Below are 18,186 nucleotides of genomic sequence, written 5' to 3'. Positions count from 1 at the left end.
GTCTCAGCAACCGTGCCAGCACGTTTGTGGGTACTACCTCAGCTCCTGGAAAGAGTTCTGATATGGCACAAGAGCTTTCTGTAACTATCTCCCTTTCCAGACTTGACTTTTCTCCAACTTTTCAGGCTTTAGGTTGTGGAATATCAACATTGCTTCCTACTGTATGGTGAGCACAGGAAAAAAAAAATTCTGTAGAATATGACTGTATTTGGAGATATGCTTCATTTTCCTTTTTGAGATGCATTCTGAAGTATGTAGGGGTGAAATGACATAATAATTGGGATGTACTTCAAAATACTTCAGCGAAGATAAACCAACAAAGAAAGACAGATGAAGCATATGGGGCAGAATCATGCTAAGTGTAAATCTGGCTGATGGGGAATTCTTGTACTGGTCTCTCTCCTGTTGTGTAAGTTTGAAAATCTTCATCAAAACAAATGTTTTCTATGAGGGCTGCCTAGGTAGCTCAGTTGGTTGGGCATCTGGCTCTTGAATTTGGCTCAGGTCATGACCTCAAAGTTCATGAGTTTGAGCCTCACTGGCAGTGCAGAGCCTGCTTAAGATTCTCTCTCTCTCTGCCCTTCCCTCTCTCTCTGTCCCTTCCCCCCTCTCTCAAAATAAATAAATTATTTTTGTTTTTCTATGACAGGAACAAGCCTCACCTGATTATCCATATCTTTGATGACCAACAGGACAGGACTGTCTAGTGATGCTGACTTCCGATAAAGAGTTTTCAAACTGGTCCCATGCTCTAATGTGCTATATGCAAGTCTCCATGGATACCCTTGTACCCTTGCTGGAAGGCGTCGGGCCAGCTGCAAATCCAAAGAAGGAGATGTAAATATACAGTTTTCCCACAAATCCCTCATAAGCTTATAGCACAAAGCAAGAACCTGAGGCTCAAACTCAAAATCACACTTACTCCCATGTTGTTCCTCTTTACTCTGGCAAATATTTGTCACTATAAACCAAGAAAGAGAAGCGAGAATCACTGCTTGATGGTGTTGACCTTGGTAGGGATGCCAGCCAGAGCACACATTCCCTTTCAGGGCCATGAATGAGGGGTCACTATGCAACTATGCATTTGAAGATACAGCGCCCAGCTTGATATGAATTAGACACAAGCTCTCCCTTTTACACTTCAACCTGACCTTCAGCAAACAGTTCATGGTTCTCTGATGGTTCTTTCTAAATGCTCATAGGCTCAGAACTACTACTGATATTGGCAGCTTCTCACAGAAGTGAGAACAAGAAAACATAGGTGTTTTATGCTAGTAGTCAAATAAATGCAGTCTGTCCTCATCTTGCTTGTATCTTTCACCTACATTAACATTTAGCTTAAACTGGGCTGCCATAAATACCAATAATGCATATCTCTTCAAAACTACTGACAAAGGAGGCTATGAAGTAAGGAAGTTTTCAGAATGCTTAACATCAGTTCTAATATCAGCATGAACTCCATCTCCATAACTGCTTGCTCAAGTCTCCTGGCTTTCCTGAGCCTTCATAGGCTCATCTGCAAATTGAGAGATTGAACTCGATTCTTTAATGTCTCCGAAATGCAGATTTCTGAGTTGGCTAGTGGGAGACATGCAAGAGATTCCTTACTCAAGTTCAAACGCAGCACATGATAGTATTTCATAAGAATTGAAGAGACTTTCAGAAAAGATAGTGAACAAGGAAAATTAAGGAAAAAAAGGAAAATTACTCCTAGTGGTAGGTAGTTTTCATAAAGCTAGGGAAGTGTATTTGCTATATGACTTTAATTGAACCCAAAAAGTTGAAAAACCATTAGAACTCTGCAGTAATCGCCAGGATAAATTTAAATCCTCTTGTGAGTGTTAGGAATATGCACAGGACTGTGGTAGGACAATTTTAAAACTGTTTTGAAGACATGAAGTGGCTTTTCATTCAGGTTTAGGAGATGGATGTAGTTTCTGGCCAAGTCTCCAGACTCCCACGAAGGTGACCCGGAGTGCTAACGTAACCTTCTGAAGCGGAGAAAGGACACGGACATTGGTTGGGCTGCTGGTGTTCTTTCTTTAAAACCTGGCCCTTCCTTCACCCCCAGTGAGAGGAGCAAATGCAGTCAGGGATGGAAAATGCCTTTTTCAGGCCTGGAAGCCCCGCCCTATGTCCCAGGGGAGCGCCCACCTGCTCGATGTGCATGTTCTCTAGGAGTGCGCTATGGGGCTGCAGGACTGGTAGGGCCACTTCATCGTCCTCTTCATAGTAGCTGCAGGTGCTCTTCCTGCGCTTTGCCTCCTCAACGGTGATGATCTGAAACAGAGAAGACAAAGCCCCCAAAACCTGATATGCTTGCTTTTCCGCCGCCTGCTAAAAACGGCCTCAGGTACACGGTTGCCCAGAACAGGTGGAGTTTTAGCAGTAAGACGTAAACTGAACCAGGACTCTGGGAAAAGGGCTAATTTCAACTTCAATTTCTGAACAAATGCAGAATTTAACACAGTTCAGCTGAGGTACTTAATACGTACAAATTAAAGTCATAGGGTTTCCACCTTTACTACGGCTGCCAAGTGCTCATTGAGGGTGCATCATTATGCATAACTCTACAGGTGACATACCCTGCATCTAAATTTGAATTGTTAAGGGACAAATCAGGAATCATTCTGTAAGTCTTCTATAAACAGGATAATTGGTAAGTAAGATTAGTTTTTTTTTAATTTTTTTTAAATTTATTTTTGAGACAGAGAGAGACAGAGCATGAGCAGGGGAGGGGCAGAGAGAGAGGGAGACACAGAATCTAAAGCAGGCTCCAGGCTCTGAGCTGTCAGCACAGAGCCCAATTCCGGGCTCAAACCCACAAACTGTGAGATCATGACCTGAGCTGAAGTCGGACACTTAACCGACTGAGCCACCCAAGCGACCAGATAAGGATAGTTTTTAAATCAAGACTCCTACGAATGTTTTCTCTTAAGGCTATGGCACATAGCAACAAACGCTGAAGAAATAACAAATGGTAACATCCACTAGAAGCAACAATACAAAGAGAGACAAAGCTAAATTTAGTCTAAATTATAATTAGGTTACAATTCTTTATGTATGATTTAGAAACTATCAAAATATTTTTTCCTTAAAAACTGAGAAACATGATTTTATACACATTTATTATTTCACTGTAACTTGCTTATGAACAACCAAAGTCCATTTCAATTTAAAATCTATTTTTGGGGGGGGGGGGTGCCTGGGTGGCTTAGTCTGTTAAGCATCTGACTCTTGATTTTGGCTCAGGTCATGATCTCAGGGGCTCCTGTGCTGACTGACAGGGCAGAGCCTGCTTGGGATTCGCTCTCTCTGCTCCCTCCCCTCCTTGCGCTTGCGGTCTCTCTCTCTTTCTCTCTCAAAATAAACTTAAAAAAAAATTTTTAATCTATTTTTTGCCCCTCCTGGATAAATCACTAAATTATTTTGAAATTGAATGATACAGATAGGGTGATTAGCTCAGCAGAATACCTGGGTACTAAATTTAGTCACTTTTGCATCATAGAGAAACAACATTTAAGTTACATTTAGTCAAAGTTGTCAGATAATGCACTACTCCATTTCCAATATGCACAGTGATAGTTACCTGCCACTATCTGAACTAGATTTATAGGTAAGGAAATTAGCTAACAAATTTTACTATCTTCTCATGGGAGATTTACTTAAAAAACAAAAACAAAAATAAAAACGCTGTCAAAGAATCACAAACCCAGCATTTTAAACGTATTAAATAAAGCACACCTTTTTTGTGAACTCCACATTTAACACAGGTACAAAGAGGGCTATGGAATGAAAAAGAATAAAATAGGGGCTTTTGAAGGGGCAAACCACATCATATCCATCTCCCAAACATTCCGCTGAAATGTCAGCACAATCCTTTCTCATTAGAAAGCATCTGAAAACATACTGAGTTGCAGATCTCTGAGGATTCACTGACATCTTATTAGCTCCCAGGGACTCCAGCATACCTTCACAAAAGGCTCTTGGTCCGGTCTGGCACAATAGAAAATCTGAATGTCCAAGGGCAACCTTCGGTCTCGCATCCTGACGGGGGGGAGAACCGTCTGCTTGCTTTCTAACGAGGAACAGCTTTTTCTCTGCCTTCACACCATTGTTGCTTACAGCCACGCTGAGCTACAACTGTTTTTGCACTATCTAGTTTCCTGCGTGATTGAGTTTCTGTTTCCCTTAGGAGAGGGCTCAACATTTCTACAGGAACACACCCAAATTAGGATTTAGAGCAAACACACACTTCCTGTCAGGCATTGCTGTGAGGCTGTAAAATGACACTTTCACCTTTGAAACGGTAGTTTCCTAACTGCAACAAAACTCCATTGTTGTTTTGTTTCTTTTTTTCCCCTTTTCTTCTTATACTTTTCTTCCTAATAGTCCTCTGGCTAAGCTAGCTCTTCTAGTCCTGCCTCTTCAGAGTTTTTTCCCAGCACCTTCTCTAAAGCTAAATTTCCATTTTTAAACTTTATGTATGTTCCTGACATAGGTTTGAATCTCAAAGGAGCCTTTACCCAAGGTAGGTATATTACACTTACAACAAGGGCATTTCACCTCAATGACACATTATGTTTGTCGGATATGCGGACCTTAAAAGAATGGGAGAACGTCCTGGTTTATATGAGGCTGAGAAGAAGGCTACTTTACATTCAGTGTTTCAAAAGAGCTGACAAAGGAACATTTACCTCCTTGCCTTTTAGAGTACTCATCTTAATGACTAATAAGCATGATGAGTTCTCTTCTACTTCCCAGATCAGATGGCAGGGGGTTGGGAAAACATGTAGATGACCACTGCATCAATTTTCAGTGATCGTTCTGTGACTCTTCCAGATCCAAAATGGCTTTTGTTTTTGGGTACTGCTGAGCACATCAGAGTGCTATTGTACAGCTCAAGCTGGGGTGTGTTCTCATGAGAATTCTGGCAGACAACTCCATGACCAGACCCAGGTCAGCTGGAACTGATTTTCAATGCAAGAACCAGGACACAATTTGGGGCAGAATCACTTGGATTTTGTGCCAGTGAGACAGCACTGGCACTCTCTTCAGTTCCTGGCACTTCAAAACAGCTAGCATTTACTGATCTCTCTCTCGATGATGGCAAGTGTCAGGTACTTGGCCAGGCTTGGGGACACAAAGCAGTCCACAGTCTCGAGAGGGTGAAGAGACAGCAGAGAGACATTTATAAATAATATGAATGCCACTCCATGTAATATAAATGCTAATAGTAGCAACTCAAAGGTGGGGGCACCTAGAGCCTTGGGAGATGGCTTATTCACAGAGTGGATGGGGCTTCAGTTTGAGAGCAGAGGGTGCAGTGTGGACAGATGTCGGGGGTGGAGGGTACAGAAGGAAAACAGGTATGTTTGTTCTAGGTTCACTATAGCTTGGGAATAGAAAGGAAGAGAAGTAGAGATGAAGCTGTGGAAGGACAGAAGTGGAGAAAACCAAGAATCTTAATGCCATGAAGAAGCTGAGAACTTATCCTAGGGGCCACTGTGTCTAAAACCTGGCTATTCTTCAAAATCTAGGAGCTTTAAAAAATACAGATTCTGACACTCCTCTCCCAGACCTACTAAATTTCTGTCTCCAGTGGTAAAGGTCTAAGAGTCAGTTAAAGGAAAACAAATCACCAAGTGTTGGTCTGATGATTGGCCAGGTGGGTAATGATAACCATAGGCAATGGAGAGTCCCTGAGTGTTTGAAGCATGGGAGTATATGATCATATGTGTTATTTAAACAAGTTAAATAGATAGCACAGAACATATATGAGACCTTTAAATATGATGAAGGAAACATCAGAAACCATTAAGTAGGGTTGGAAAAAATTACCTATTAAAAATATTACCTATCATGTATCAATAAATCAACTGCAGACTGAGTGGGGTTTAAATTGATACTACAGGGCCACCCATACCTAAAAACACTATAGGGGGAAAACAAAAACAAAAACAAAAACACCCAGCCCTTCCCCTGCTCACACACATGCTTCTGCACACATGTGCTATCTCTTTCTCAAGAAAAAATAGAGGAGAAGGGCACCTGGGCAACTCAGTCCGTTGAGCGACTGACTTCAGCTCAGGTCATGATCTTGCAGTTTGTGAGTTTGAGCCCTGCATCTGGCTTGCTGTTGTCAGCACAGAGCCTACTTCAGATCATCTGTCTCCCCCTCTCTGCCCCTCCCTTGCTCTTGCTCTCTCTCAAAAATAAATAAATATTAAAAAAAGAGGAGACAAAAAATTAGTATCATTTAATCATAAAGAGCTCAGTATTAAGATTCTTCTAGAAAAATGAGCAAAGGAAATGAGTGGGCATCACACACACACACACACACACACACACACACACACGTGTTTTTCATCTATTCTTTCCTCAACCAAGGAAATAAAAATTAAAATATATCATTTTTATGCTTCCAAATTAGCATAATTTTGGGGGGAATAACAGTAATAATCCTTGCTGCTGGAATAAACACAGTGAGAGGGGTATTCCTCACATTGCTGGCAAGTTAAGTTGCCATATATATAAAAAAAAAATAGGATCCTTTAATACTCTTCTATCAACTAATGTCACTCCTAGGAAACTAAGGGAACAGTAAGGGTTGCAGATCATTTCACCCTTGTGAAAAACTTGAACCAACACAATGATTCCTAAAAGTAGGGAATTGTTAAAAAAAACTATAATTGAGATTTTAAATGTCATGCAACCATTAAAATGAGGCTTAAAAACCTTGAAGATGACACAATTCCCACAAGATGTTAGGTGGGAAAAACAGATGCAGAACTATACATAAAACATGATTGCCCTTTGCAAAACTAAAAAGACTCCCTACCCCCAAACCCCTAAGAAAACATCCTAAAATAAATGAGAAAGAAGGGAATTGAATTAAAATGCACAAAACTGTTAAGGGTGGTCACATATTTTTAAATGTTCTGCATTGTACTTTTCTGTAGTTTCCAAATTTCCTACAATAAGCAGGTGTTACTTATATAAAATTAGGACATAAAGCTTACTTAAAGAGTCTGTGTATGAGAGAACAGACTGGTGGTTGGGTTGGGTCTGGAGGTGCCCTTGGGAGTCCAAGTGAAGGATGCAGACAGGCTGACTGGGGCACGTTTGATGGAGGGAAGCAGAGGTCTCTGTACCATATAAGATCACAATCAATAAAACTCTGACTAGATATGATGAAGGAAAAGAATCTAGGATGATATCTAGGTTTCTAGCTTGGACCACCACCAATTGAGATGGGAATATGTGAGAAGAAGCAAGTTTGGGGGCATGATGAGTTGTTTTGGACATGCCGAGGATCAGACACCTGCTAGCTTCCGGGGGAGTGACAGTCCCCCTCCGGTCCCCCTTCCCAAAGGAGCAGCAATGCTGTTGCAGTGGCTTGGCTTGACGGTAATGCTAGTACGGGGGGCCTGCTCCTGCATGCAAGGGAGTGTGGCAAGCATTCTGCTGCTCGTTGCACTTTTGGACTCTCTCTGCCATGTGGCCAGAAAACAGGGATAAGGCAACCTGACCAGTCTAGCCACTTCTCTCTCCAGTTATGAGCACAAGTATTAGCATAAGCACGAGGAGCTTGGAATAGGCCAACCAAGTTCTTCCTCCTTCTCCATCCCTTCTTCTTTTCCTCTTTTTCCACCACAGATCTAGAGTAGTTTCTTAGAGGGATTTGCCCTCTCTTTCAATCTCCTCAGTGGCTCAGTCCGAGAAGGCCTGGGGCAGACTGCCCAGGCCCACACTAGATCTTGAAGCAGACCTTTCTCTCCCTGTATACCTCTTTAGCTCCTTTCCCTCTGGTACTGGTAGATGTGGCCTCTCTCTCCTCCCACTGGGGTTAGCAAGAGCTGAGATTCAAGGATGGGATTAGTGGAGAGAGGCAGAACAGTCCTTCAAAAGGGGCTGCTCCCACTCAGGATATTCAGGCCTCATCAGGCAAGGATTAACCGCCTTCCCCCGCCCCCCCCCCCCCCCCCCCCCCCCCCCACCCACCATGTTATCTAACCTTCTCTCTGGAACTCCATATTGGAGCAAGAGGCCACAGTCTCAGTAAGAAAATGAACACTTCAGGGGTGCCTGGGTGGCTCAGTCAGTTGAGCATCCTACTCTTGGTTTAGGCTCAGGTCACGATCTCACAATTTTGAGAGTTTGGGCCCCACATCAGGCTCTGCACTGACAGTTCAGAGCCCGCTTAGGAGTCTCTCTCTCTCTCCCTTTCTTTCTGCCCATCCCCCACTTGTGCTGTCTCTCTCAAAAATAAACTTAAAAGTAAAAAAGAAAATGTACATTTCCTGGCTTTGCTTCCTTTGTGCACATATCTTATGGGGGCCTCTTAGACAGAGCTGATTAGGTGAGGACAGAACTTGATATTCTTGGGTGCCTTGGCCAGAGTATCAGTATCACACCACCTCTGCCTCATGGGTACTTGCAGCTGTGCCTGGGGGGCGGCTATGAACTCTAGAGTAGCAGCTCGGGAGAAAGAGGTATGTGGTGTAGGCAGATGTGGGAGTAGGCAGCATAAGCTACAAGAGTTGATGAGCTCATCCAAGGAAGATGTAACAGATGAGAAGAGGGCCAAAGACAAACTCCCAGAGACAGCATGAGAAAAGGGACCAGCAAAGTTGACTTGGAAAGACTGGCCAGAGACAGGAGCAAAAAAAGAAAAGAAAAAAAAAATCAGAATTTATATAAAAAGCCAAGGAAGAAAGAGCCTGAAAGGCTTAAACAGCTTCAAACAGTAGTTTCAAATAAGAAGCTTTGTGAACTATGGGGAGACATAACAAGCAAATAAATTTGGGGACAATACGCTACAGAGCTATCAGGCAGTGAGACAGGAAGTGAGTACAAGCATACATATGAGAGAACCTGGCATTCCAGAAGGCATCAGACCTAAGGGGCAGGCTCATTACCCTTGCTCGTCCCAATCTGGCAAGGTTCCAACCTTGGAAGGATCCGACTGTGCACTTGATGAATCTAAAACCAGGCTGGGATTCCTGGAGAAAATCACCCCTCACTGTAGCCTGGGGCCACTATAAACATGGCAGACCCAACAGGGCTCTCCATACCAGACAGCTACCCCATGACAGCCCTTCACATTGAGCCTAGTCTTGAGGCTATTTCATACCGTCTCCATATTTCTCTAACTCCTCCTTCACTTCAGGAGATCCCCTTCCTTCCACTGCAAAGAAACCATCGGATGAAAAATGCCACAATTTACCACCACTCAATCGTCATTTTATTTGCACACATCCTATTCTTTTCTACTGCCCACCCACTTGTCTAAAACCAATCCTATCCCTATCTCCACTTCTCTGCCAATTCTCAGAGATCTGCTCTCCTGATGAGTTCCTTCCTCATTCCCTTATCTTCTGACCTTCTACCCTGGGGTTCCTAATGACCTCATCCAAAAGGTTAAAGTCGCTCTCACAAGAGGGAAAACCTTCCCAACCTCACTTATTCTTCCAGTTCACCACCTCATTTTTATCCTCCAGAACCAAATTTGAATTGTTTGCCCACCTTTACTAGTTCAATTTACTTATCTCCCACTCATTCTTTGAACCATTGGAATCTAAATTTTGAACTTACCACTTTAATGAGACTGCTCTTGTCAAAGTCACCAACTACCTCCTTGGTTTTAAGTCCAAGAGACATACCTCAGTTCTTATCTTCTGACTTTTCTGCAGCATAAGTCATTTTGACCATGACTCCCCTCTCGAAACATTCTCTTCCCTTGGTCTCTAAGACATGACTTTCCTTGTTTTCTACCTTCTTCCCTGGCTGCCTTTGTGGTCTCTACTGCCTTTGGCCCCTTTAAATGGAGGTATCCCTAAGGGTTCTAGTTTGAGCCCTGTTCCCTTTCCACTGTAAATACTCTCCTAGGATGACCTCATCTATACTCATAACTTCAACTTTGCCACTGATTGCCAAATCATGTCTTTAGATATTTCTCCTAAGTTTTATTCTGTCTCTCGAACATTCCACAGACACCTCAAATTTAGATTAAAACCAGAATGCAGAGCATTTTCTACTAAATCTAATACTCTTGCTATGCTCCTATCTCAGCGAAGGGCAGATACCACTGCCCCTTCAGTTCCCACTCTAAAAACAAAGAGTTCAATCTCCATATATTCCTTACTTTCCACATATAATTAATTACTCACAAAATACTGTGTATTCCAGTTTCTAATTATCCTTCAAAAGCACTCAATTTTCTCCACCCCCACTGCCACTCTTGCAGCAACCATTATCTCTCGACATTGATCCTGCATGGGCCTCCTAATGGGTCTCTGAGCCTCAAGTGTTGTCCAACTCCTCCAATCTCTTGAACGTCTGCCAGAAAGAGAGAGCTCTCTCAAATGCATATGTGTGTACACTTCTCCAGACTCAAAACAGTTCAGTGCCTTCCCACTGTCTTTAGGAAGATAGACATGATCCATAGGTCTTTTGTGATGTGTCCTTACTTTCTTTTCCTGCTTCATTTCTTGCCCCTCCTTCAGCTTTGCACCCTATGGTCCAGCCACACTGAACCTGTTAGTTTATCAAATGTCCCACATCCTGTTTCTCCCTCTGTCATTCCTCTGCACAGATTTTCCTTTCTGGCCAGAACATGCCCCATGTCCCATTCTACCCCAACTGCCTGAACTCCCCCTTCTGATGTTTGTTCAGATCACTCCTTCTGGGCAGCTTTAACTGATCCCCCTGGCTCCATTCAGGTGCCTGGCCCCATGCTCCTACAGCACTTGGCACTTCCCCTATAATGGCAATTATCTCATTATATTATAATGATTCATCTGTACTCCTTGATGCTAAATTCTGCTTCTCTCATCCATTGTGCCATTGAGAAGGGCTTGGTAAGTGCTCAAAAAAATTATGAAGGGCTTTTCAGACCACATTAAGGAGGCTGAATTTCATCCTGTACATAAAGGGGACCCATTAGCAGTTTTTAAAAAGGAAAGTGAAATGGCCTGGCAGCGGTAATAGTGGTGGTATTTATGTGACACATACAACTGGCTCAAACAGAGGAATAAAGTTATTTCCCTCTATAACTTCAAAAGTGCACAGGAAATCTAACTTCTTGCCAGCCAAGCAGTTCTTGGTATCTGGACACAAGAAAATTTTGATTGCATAGTGTAATTTAATGGCCACAACAGTCTAGCCCCTCTTGAGTGCTCACCTCCCAGCTCTTGGTGGTTGGCTCACTGAAGAAGTTGTCGATCATATTCAGTTCTTCCTTTTCCACGACCACAAAGCCTTGCTCTTTGGCATCTTTCCCATAGACGTCAGGAGACCACTGAACAAAGAACGTGTACAAATGATCCACCCTGAAAAACACATTCGTCATAGGAGTTAACACCAAATCTACTTTCCTGGCAGGCAGAAGTAGGAAGTTGGGCACTTGCAACCATCCTTTTCCTGCTTGGCAAATCTGTTTTGCTAATTGGGAAATTTCGCACTGTGAAGATGACCTCTACGAGCGCATTCCAAATTTGGAGAATAAGTCAACTAGTGAAAGTAGAAGCCCACAGATACTGAGAACCTGTCTCAATCTGAGGAAAAGATCAAGAGAGGGGACGTAAAATTGAAACACATAATGGAATCTTTACACCAAATATTTTCTCCTTGTTAGGTCTTCATTTATTGGACACTTGTATTCAATGGGAAAAAAAAAAACTTATCTGAACATTTAACTGGAAAAGATAAACAATACTTCAGTGGGTTTTTATGTAACTGAAGCACTGTTATCATTTTAACAAAACACCTTTAATAGCTACAAAGTAAATAATACTAATTGTTGTTTTAATATTAGAAAGAGACCTGATTTATTGACACAGAAATGTGGTTGCCTTCCTATTTCTCTGTTCTCTTACACATATTTAACACCTGGAGGTACTGTAGCATCTTACCAAACTAAATCAATAGAGAGATGGCTAATTCCCAAGCAGAGAATAAGAACTCTGATCCCAGCACTTGCAATATCCCCCCAGGTATGAGAATCACAGGCTCTCTAACCTTCGATTCTACTCCCACATCCATCACAGTGGCTGGAGAGAGTGACAGGTATGATCAGATGATTCTTAAAGTCTTTTCTAATTACAAAATGGGAATTTCAATGTAAGCCTACTGTCTGGGGCAATATTAACTTATTGCTAATTTTTAAAAAGTTGTGATTATGTAAAAATATTATAACAACATCGCTATAGCTTGAATGTTTGTATCCCCCCCAAATTCATATGTTGAAGCTTAACCCCAAATGTGATGGTATTTAGATATAGGACCTTTGAGAAGTGCTTAGGTCATGAGCCCTCATGATTGGGATTAGTGCCCTTATAAAAAGAGGCCTCTTTTCACCATGTGACACAGTGAAAGGATAATTGTCTATGAACAAGGAAGTGGGCCTTCACCAGACAAATCCGCCAGCACCTTGATCTTAGACTTCCCGGCCTTTAGAACTGTGAGGAATACCTTTCTGTCATTTATAAGCCACCCAGTCTTATGGCATTCTGGTATAGCAGCACAAATTGACTAAGACGAATATTAAGAGAACTAAAACAAAAAAGAAATGACCCCCACAATTCTGAAATCCGAATGCAGCAAAAGGTTTTTAGGTTTCTGTACTCCTATCTGCTCTTGTCCACATGCATATAGTTTTCTTTTCATTGTCACATCAGGACCAAAATACAATTGTTTGCTATATATAACATTAAATCGCGCACATTTGCCATGTTGCTAGTCTTTGTACGGATTCATATTGGCTAATTTCATGAAAGTACTAAGTCATAAATAATCTGAATTCCTGTGTTGTCAGGATATTTAGCTTCTTCCCAAGTTCACATTACAGTGAACATCCTCAGGCTCTATGCCTTTCACCATCTTTTGCATTATTTCCTCAAGGTGAGTTCCCAGAAACAGGATTACTGAGTCAAAGGGCATGATTTTATATCTTGTGATTCATCCTGCCAGGTGGCTTGTGAAAGGCTCACTAGTTTACTCCTGACACCAGCAGTTTAGTTTGCATTAAAGTTCCATAACAATCTTGCTTATGCTTTTTCTAGAAAAAGAATTTAATACATATTTAAGTTTTACCTTATGCACTCGGCATTTCTCTGAGTGTTGATGCACTGAACAAGTTTCAAATGTTTTCTTCCTGGCTATAGCTTTTCTTTCACGAATTAGCTCTTTGTGGCTGTGAAGTCAGTATTTTCCTTTTCAATTAGTGGAAACTTTTATAGAATGTAAACATGAACCACTACCAAACGTGTTTCAAAGCTGTCGTTTTCCTTTTTATATTAATCATATCCTTCCTGTCATAGTACAGGATTATCAATTTTCATATACTTTAAGAGTATATTTCCTTTGAGATTTCTCCTACTCCGCATGGAGAGTTGGCATCCAAGACAAGGTGTGCATCCATGTCCATGATATACTATCATTTCTATTCTTTTAAAAAAACAGATATAGATATAATTGTACATTGATGTGATGGTTAATTGTATATGACATCAACTTGGCCATTTTTTGGTCAAACACTGGTGTAGATGTTGCTGTGAAGGTGTTTTTTAGAAGTGATTAACATTTAAATCAGCAGACTTTCAGGAAAGCAGATTACCCTCCATAATGTGAGTGGGCCTCATGCAATCAGTTGAAGGCCTTAAGAGAAAAAGACTGAGGACCCCTGAACAAGAAGGAATTCTGTCTCTAAATAGCCTTCAGACGTGACACTACAATCCAAGTTCTCCCTGGGTCTCCAGCCTATCAGCCTCCCCTTGTAGATTTCAGACTTGCTAGCTCCCACAACCACGTAAACCAATTCCTTCAAACAAATCCTTCTCTCTATATGTATTTATATGTACATATCCTTTTGGTTCTGTTTCTCTGGAGCTCCTGGACTAGTTAGTACAATGGACTATTCTGAAAGGGTATATAAGAAACTGATCGAAATGGTTACCTCTGGAGAATGGAATGGCGTGGGAGAAAGACATATTTTATATCATATGGATCTTTAAGTTAATTTTTGGAATAGGCAGGACATTTTCCTGATTCTAGCATCAAAACTGTATTTTAAAAAGCAAATAATGAGAAGTTTCCTTCTCACCCACATCGCTGTCCACCAAATTCTGTGCTCACCCTTTTCTTTTACAGGTGACCACTTTATTCATTTCCTGTATATTTTTGTAATGTTATATAGATATAAATATAAATATATATTCTTTTTGTCTTCCATTTCTACAAAAGATTGCACTATTCTCTGTCTTGCTGTCTTTATTTAACAATACATCCTAGTATCTTTCCACATCAATATATAGATGGCTTCCTCATTCTTTCTTTTATAGCCACAGAGTACTTTACTCTGTGGATTAGCCAGCGCTTATGTAATCATCCTCTATAGATGGACGCTTGGGTGGTTTCCAAGACTGTATTGTTACAAATAATGCTGTGACAAATAACTTCACATGTGAGTCACTTCACACATGTACAGGTATAGTTGTAGGATATATTCCCAGAAGTGGGACTGTGTTGTCAGAGGAGCAATTCCCTTCTAAACTTGCTATGTAAAAACGATATTGCCCTTTTTAGGAATGATATCATTGTTTGTCTTCCCATCAGCAATACACACACACACACACACACACACACACACACTCTCTCTCTCTCTCTTTTGAATAGCAGCATTCAAAACATTTATACCATGCAGTATACATTCTCCTATGAAAAATTAACTTAGAAAATATTAATCACCACTCCAGAGAAGTTTGATGAGTATACAATGATAACTCCTTCAGTTTCCTAACACTTATAGTGTTAAATATATATATATTAAATATATAAATATTACATATTATATCATATATAATATAATATGATATAATATATATTATTATATATCATTATATTATATTACATATATTTTATATATTAATATATAAGATATATAAATATATTAAATATATTTATTAAATATAACATATATAAATATATATTAAACCTAAATATATTTTTATATAAGTAAATATAAATATATTAAACATATTATACTGTTAAATATATTATTTTATATATATATATATATATATATATATATATATATATAGTCCATCTCAACTATATTTTGTAATAGAGACACAAATATGCTTCACTCTAACTCCTGGAAAGGAAGATATTTACTATGCTCATACCTACAATGAATAAAAGGATTTCCTAATTATTTGTTCGCTAGTTTTCCTGTGAGAAAGGAAAGAGCAGTCCCCGATACCTGCCAGCTAGCCTGGGCCTATCAGCCAGGCCCAAGTGTTGTTAAAAAGCTGGCGTGGCACTCACAGCGAGGTCCTCATATTCTCCTGTTGAACATAAACAATTTCACAAAACATCAACATCAGACAAGACCACTCTTTGACCATGATGAATCACGACAAAAACAAGACCCCTCTGAGGTCTCATATCTGAACACAAACTAAAAACATGAATACTGTCCAGCCACAAAAATGACCAACAGCCCTCCAATCTGGGTGATATGAGTGACTCTGCTGCTTTACTAATTATAGCATTGAGCTCTTTAGTCTATTCCTTCCTTCCTTCTTTCCTCTTAGATAAGACTTGTAAGATACCCAATCATAGAATGACCTCTGCTTCCTGATAGCATCTAATCTAGACCAAATGTCCACTCCCGTAAGTCCTCCCCTGAATCACCTAACACAAATCTAAATCCTGTCCTCCTTTCTAGCACCCTCTTTCTGAGATGGCCCACAGTCCCATGGTGTGTATTCACTCTCCCAGCAATGAATCAACCCAACTCATTCAACTTCAGTAGGTTTCTGGTGGTCTCTGGCCAGAGGGCACTGCTTCCTTCAACTCCCAGTATTGCCATCATAGAGATTACCTTCAGGAATATTAGAGCTGATGGGGATATTGGGTATTATTTAATTCAACTAACTCTCCTTAAATATGAGAGAATGGGGGCTCTGAAGTCTACCATCAGCATCACAGCCAGGGCTAGATCTTCTGAGGTGACAATTAGGGTTCTTTCAATCATACTAGAAAGCCCTCCCCTTATTCCACACTGATTTCTAAATTGCTTCCCAGTTAACTTCCTGGTTCTGACACCAGACACATTTTTGTCATTTTTTGGACCTACTTTCCATGAAGGACTGCTCATTTGTTCTCCAATATTTGACCCTCATAGGGAAAGTCACTGTGTAAGTATGGACACGGAAGAAGCACGATAAAAGCTCATGCTGACACATATCCCTGTGCAAGACTGCAAGGGAATGAGGAGGGAGGTGCAGATTTGGAATTAAGATTTCATTCTTTCTTTTTAAAAAATTACATTTGAGAGAGAGACAGAGACAGAGAGAGAGTGAGCATGAATGGGGGAAGGGCAGAGAGAGAGGGAGCCACAGAACCTGAAGCAGGCTCCAGGCTCTGAGCTGTCAGCACAGAGCCCGACACAGGGCTCAAACACACGAACTGCAAGATTGTGACCCAAGCCGAAGTCAGACGCTTAACCAACTGAGCACCCAGGCGCACCGCCCCCCCCCCCCCAGCCATATTTCATTCCTTCTTAGACATAATAAGAAAATATAAATTGTGCAAACTGTGGGCCAATAAAGATTTTAATGAGAGATCCTATCCTAGAAATTGCCAGTCACTTCCCTTTTTGGTGACGAAGACATTAAGTTGCTTGAGGAGACCCTTTGAGCGGTCCTTTTAATTATGTAGATGTGAGGGTGAGTAGGATTTATTATTCTGGAGGAAGGTATAATTGGACATTCCGTACTTGATGAAGACAACTTTTTCTTACAATCCACTTGGAGGGGGATGGGAGGGAAGATTTGTATAAAGTCCAAAAGATTTCCTGGGAAGGAGGAATCCTGTGCCTAATACCCTCCCTTTTGAAGTTCAGATTAAAGCATCTCTGATTAATTAAGGTGTTCCAAATGGAGGTAAACCCATAGAAAAAGGCAATATCCTTTTCCCCACCCACCCTTCTTGAAAAGAAACTCTTCAAGGTAGTGGAGGGAATGGTTTAGGCTGATAACCTGGGATCCTTATGAATGCCATGATTATTTTGGGAATAGGTCAATTTGGGCAGAGTGTGCTGATGGTAAAACTTAGACCAAATTACCTGCCACACTGGGCATACCAGGGAAGGAAATGGCTACTTATGTCATATGTGTAAGTTTCTCAGAAGCTGTAACAAGGTGTAGGGGTGGGGACAAGGTCAATGTTGGCATAAAGCATTCTTGCCTGCCAGTGCCATTCTCTCCACAATAAATATCTCAGTCTGGGGCAGGAATCTGGGATGACCTGATAAAAGGGCCTCTTCTTCCAAACCTCTTCCCTTGGGACTGCTGGGTTTCCAGTGAGTGGTGAATCAAGCCTCTGGATTTGTTTGTTGCCAGAGTGAGTGTCCTATTCTGGAACAGCCTGTAGTGTGTCAAAGAGCAGCCAGAGCAGCCCTTTACACTGGGTGAAGCATTTTGGACTTACCATAGAAAACAGGATCTAGAAAGGAGGGAAGGGGTATTCTCAAAGTATCACAGAAAAGAGGGCCAGAGTAATAAAAATTTTTAATATTAAACAGAGAACTGAGCTTATGTTTTAAGCAATACTGATGACATAATCAGTGACCTAAAAAGATGGGATTCCCTCTTTCAAGGACGTTACATTGTACAGCAGCTCTAAGAGGCCAAGTATTACCATGCCCAACTTAAAGATCAGGAAATTAAGGCTTAGCACATTCAATAATGTGCTCAAACACACCCTCTCTGGAAATGTTCCAGCTAGTCTAAGCTAACTGCCTCTTCTTTTATGAATTCTCTACTGCAAGGAAGACAGTACATTTTTGTACCTGTCCACAGTCAGATGTCTCATAGTATAGGTCAACTACTTCCTTGGCTTTGGGTTTCATTAACGAAGCTTAAGTAATATTAGTGAGGTGCCTTAGGTGGCCCTTAAGGCACATGCTGCCCTCTAGCTCTTCTTCCTCCTATACCTTCTGTCAATAGGCTCACAGCACTGCCAAGACTCTGTTCCATGCTTGGGCAACATCACAGAACAGCCGCCTCACCTCAGCCGTGCTTCTAGGAATGCTTCTCCACTGGCTGAAATGGACAAGAGAGAAGCCCTGAATAGCCTCCTTCTGGTTTCAGGGGGTAGGCTCTATCCCTGCCACCAACA

At 41.2% G+C, this 18,186-nt stretch overlaps 1 protein-coding gene and 1 long non-coding RNA gene across 9 annotated transcripts in view; one reads left to right on the top strand and one right to left on the bottom strand.

Moving 5' to 3' along the window:
- LOC122220364 overlaps nt 1-723 on the top strand; it is a 32,092-nt gene extending 31,369 nt beyond the window's left edge. For all 4 annotated transcript variants that reach the window (XR_006202823.1, XR_006202825.1, XR_006202821.1 and 1 more), the window contains one exon: nt 650-723. This is a non-coding gene — a long non-coding RNA (uncharacterized LOC122220364). The remainder of the gene's footprint in view (nt 1-649) is intronic.
- NCOA7 (nuclear receptor coactivator 7) overlaps nt 1-18,186 on the bottom strand; it is a 157,275-nt gene that overhangs the window by 17,468 nt on the left and 121,621 nt on the right. For 4 of the 5 annotated variants that reach the window (XM_042939755.1, XM_042939754.1, XM_042939756.1 and 1 more), the window contains exons 11-13: nt 11,186-11,333; nt 2,155-2,280; nt 663-815 (exon numbers count right to left, since the gene is read on the bottom strand). In XM_042939755.1, the coding sequence (XP_042795689.1) occupies nt 663-815; nt 2,155-2,280; nt 11,186-11,333 (427 nt within the window). Of the gene's footprint in view, nt 1-662; nt 816-2,154; nt 2,281-3,971; nt 4,184-11,185; nt 11,334-18,186 lie in introns of those variants that run through there. The other variant, XM_042939758.1, reaches the window with a different exon arrangement.

The sequence above is a fragment of the Panthera leo genome, chromosome B2, assembly GCF_018350215.1.
Source record: "Panthera leo isolate Ple1 chromosome B2, P.leo_Ple1_pat1.1, whole genome shotgun sequence".
Lineage (NCBI taxonomy): Eukaryota > Metazoa > Chordata > Mammalia > Carnivora > Felidae > Panthera > Panthera leo.
This window is presented reverse-complemented; position numbering and strand designations above follow the sequence as displayed.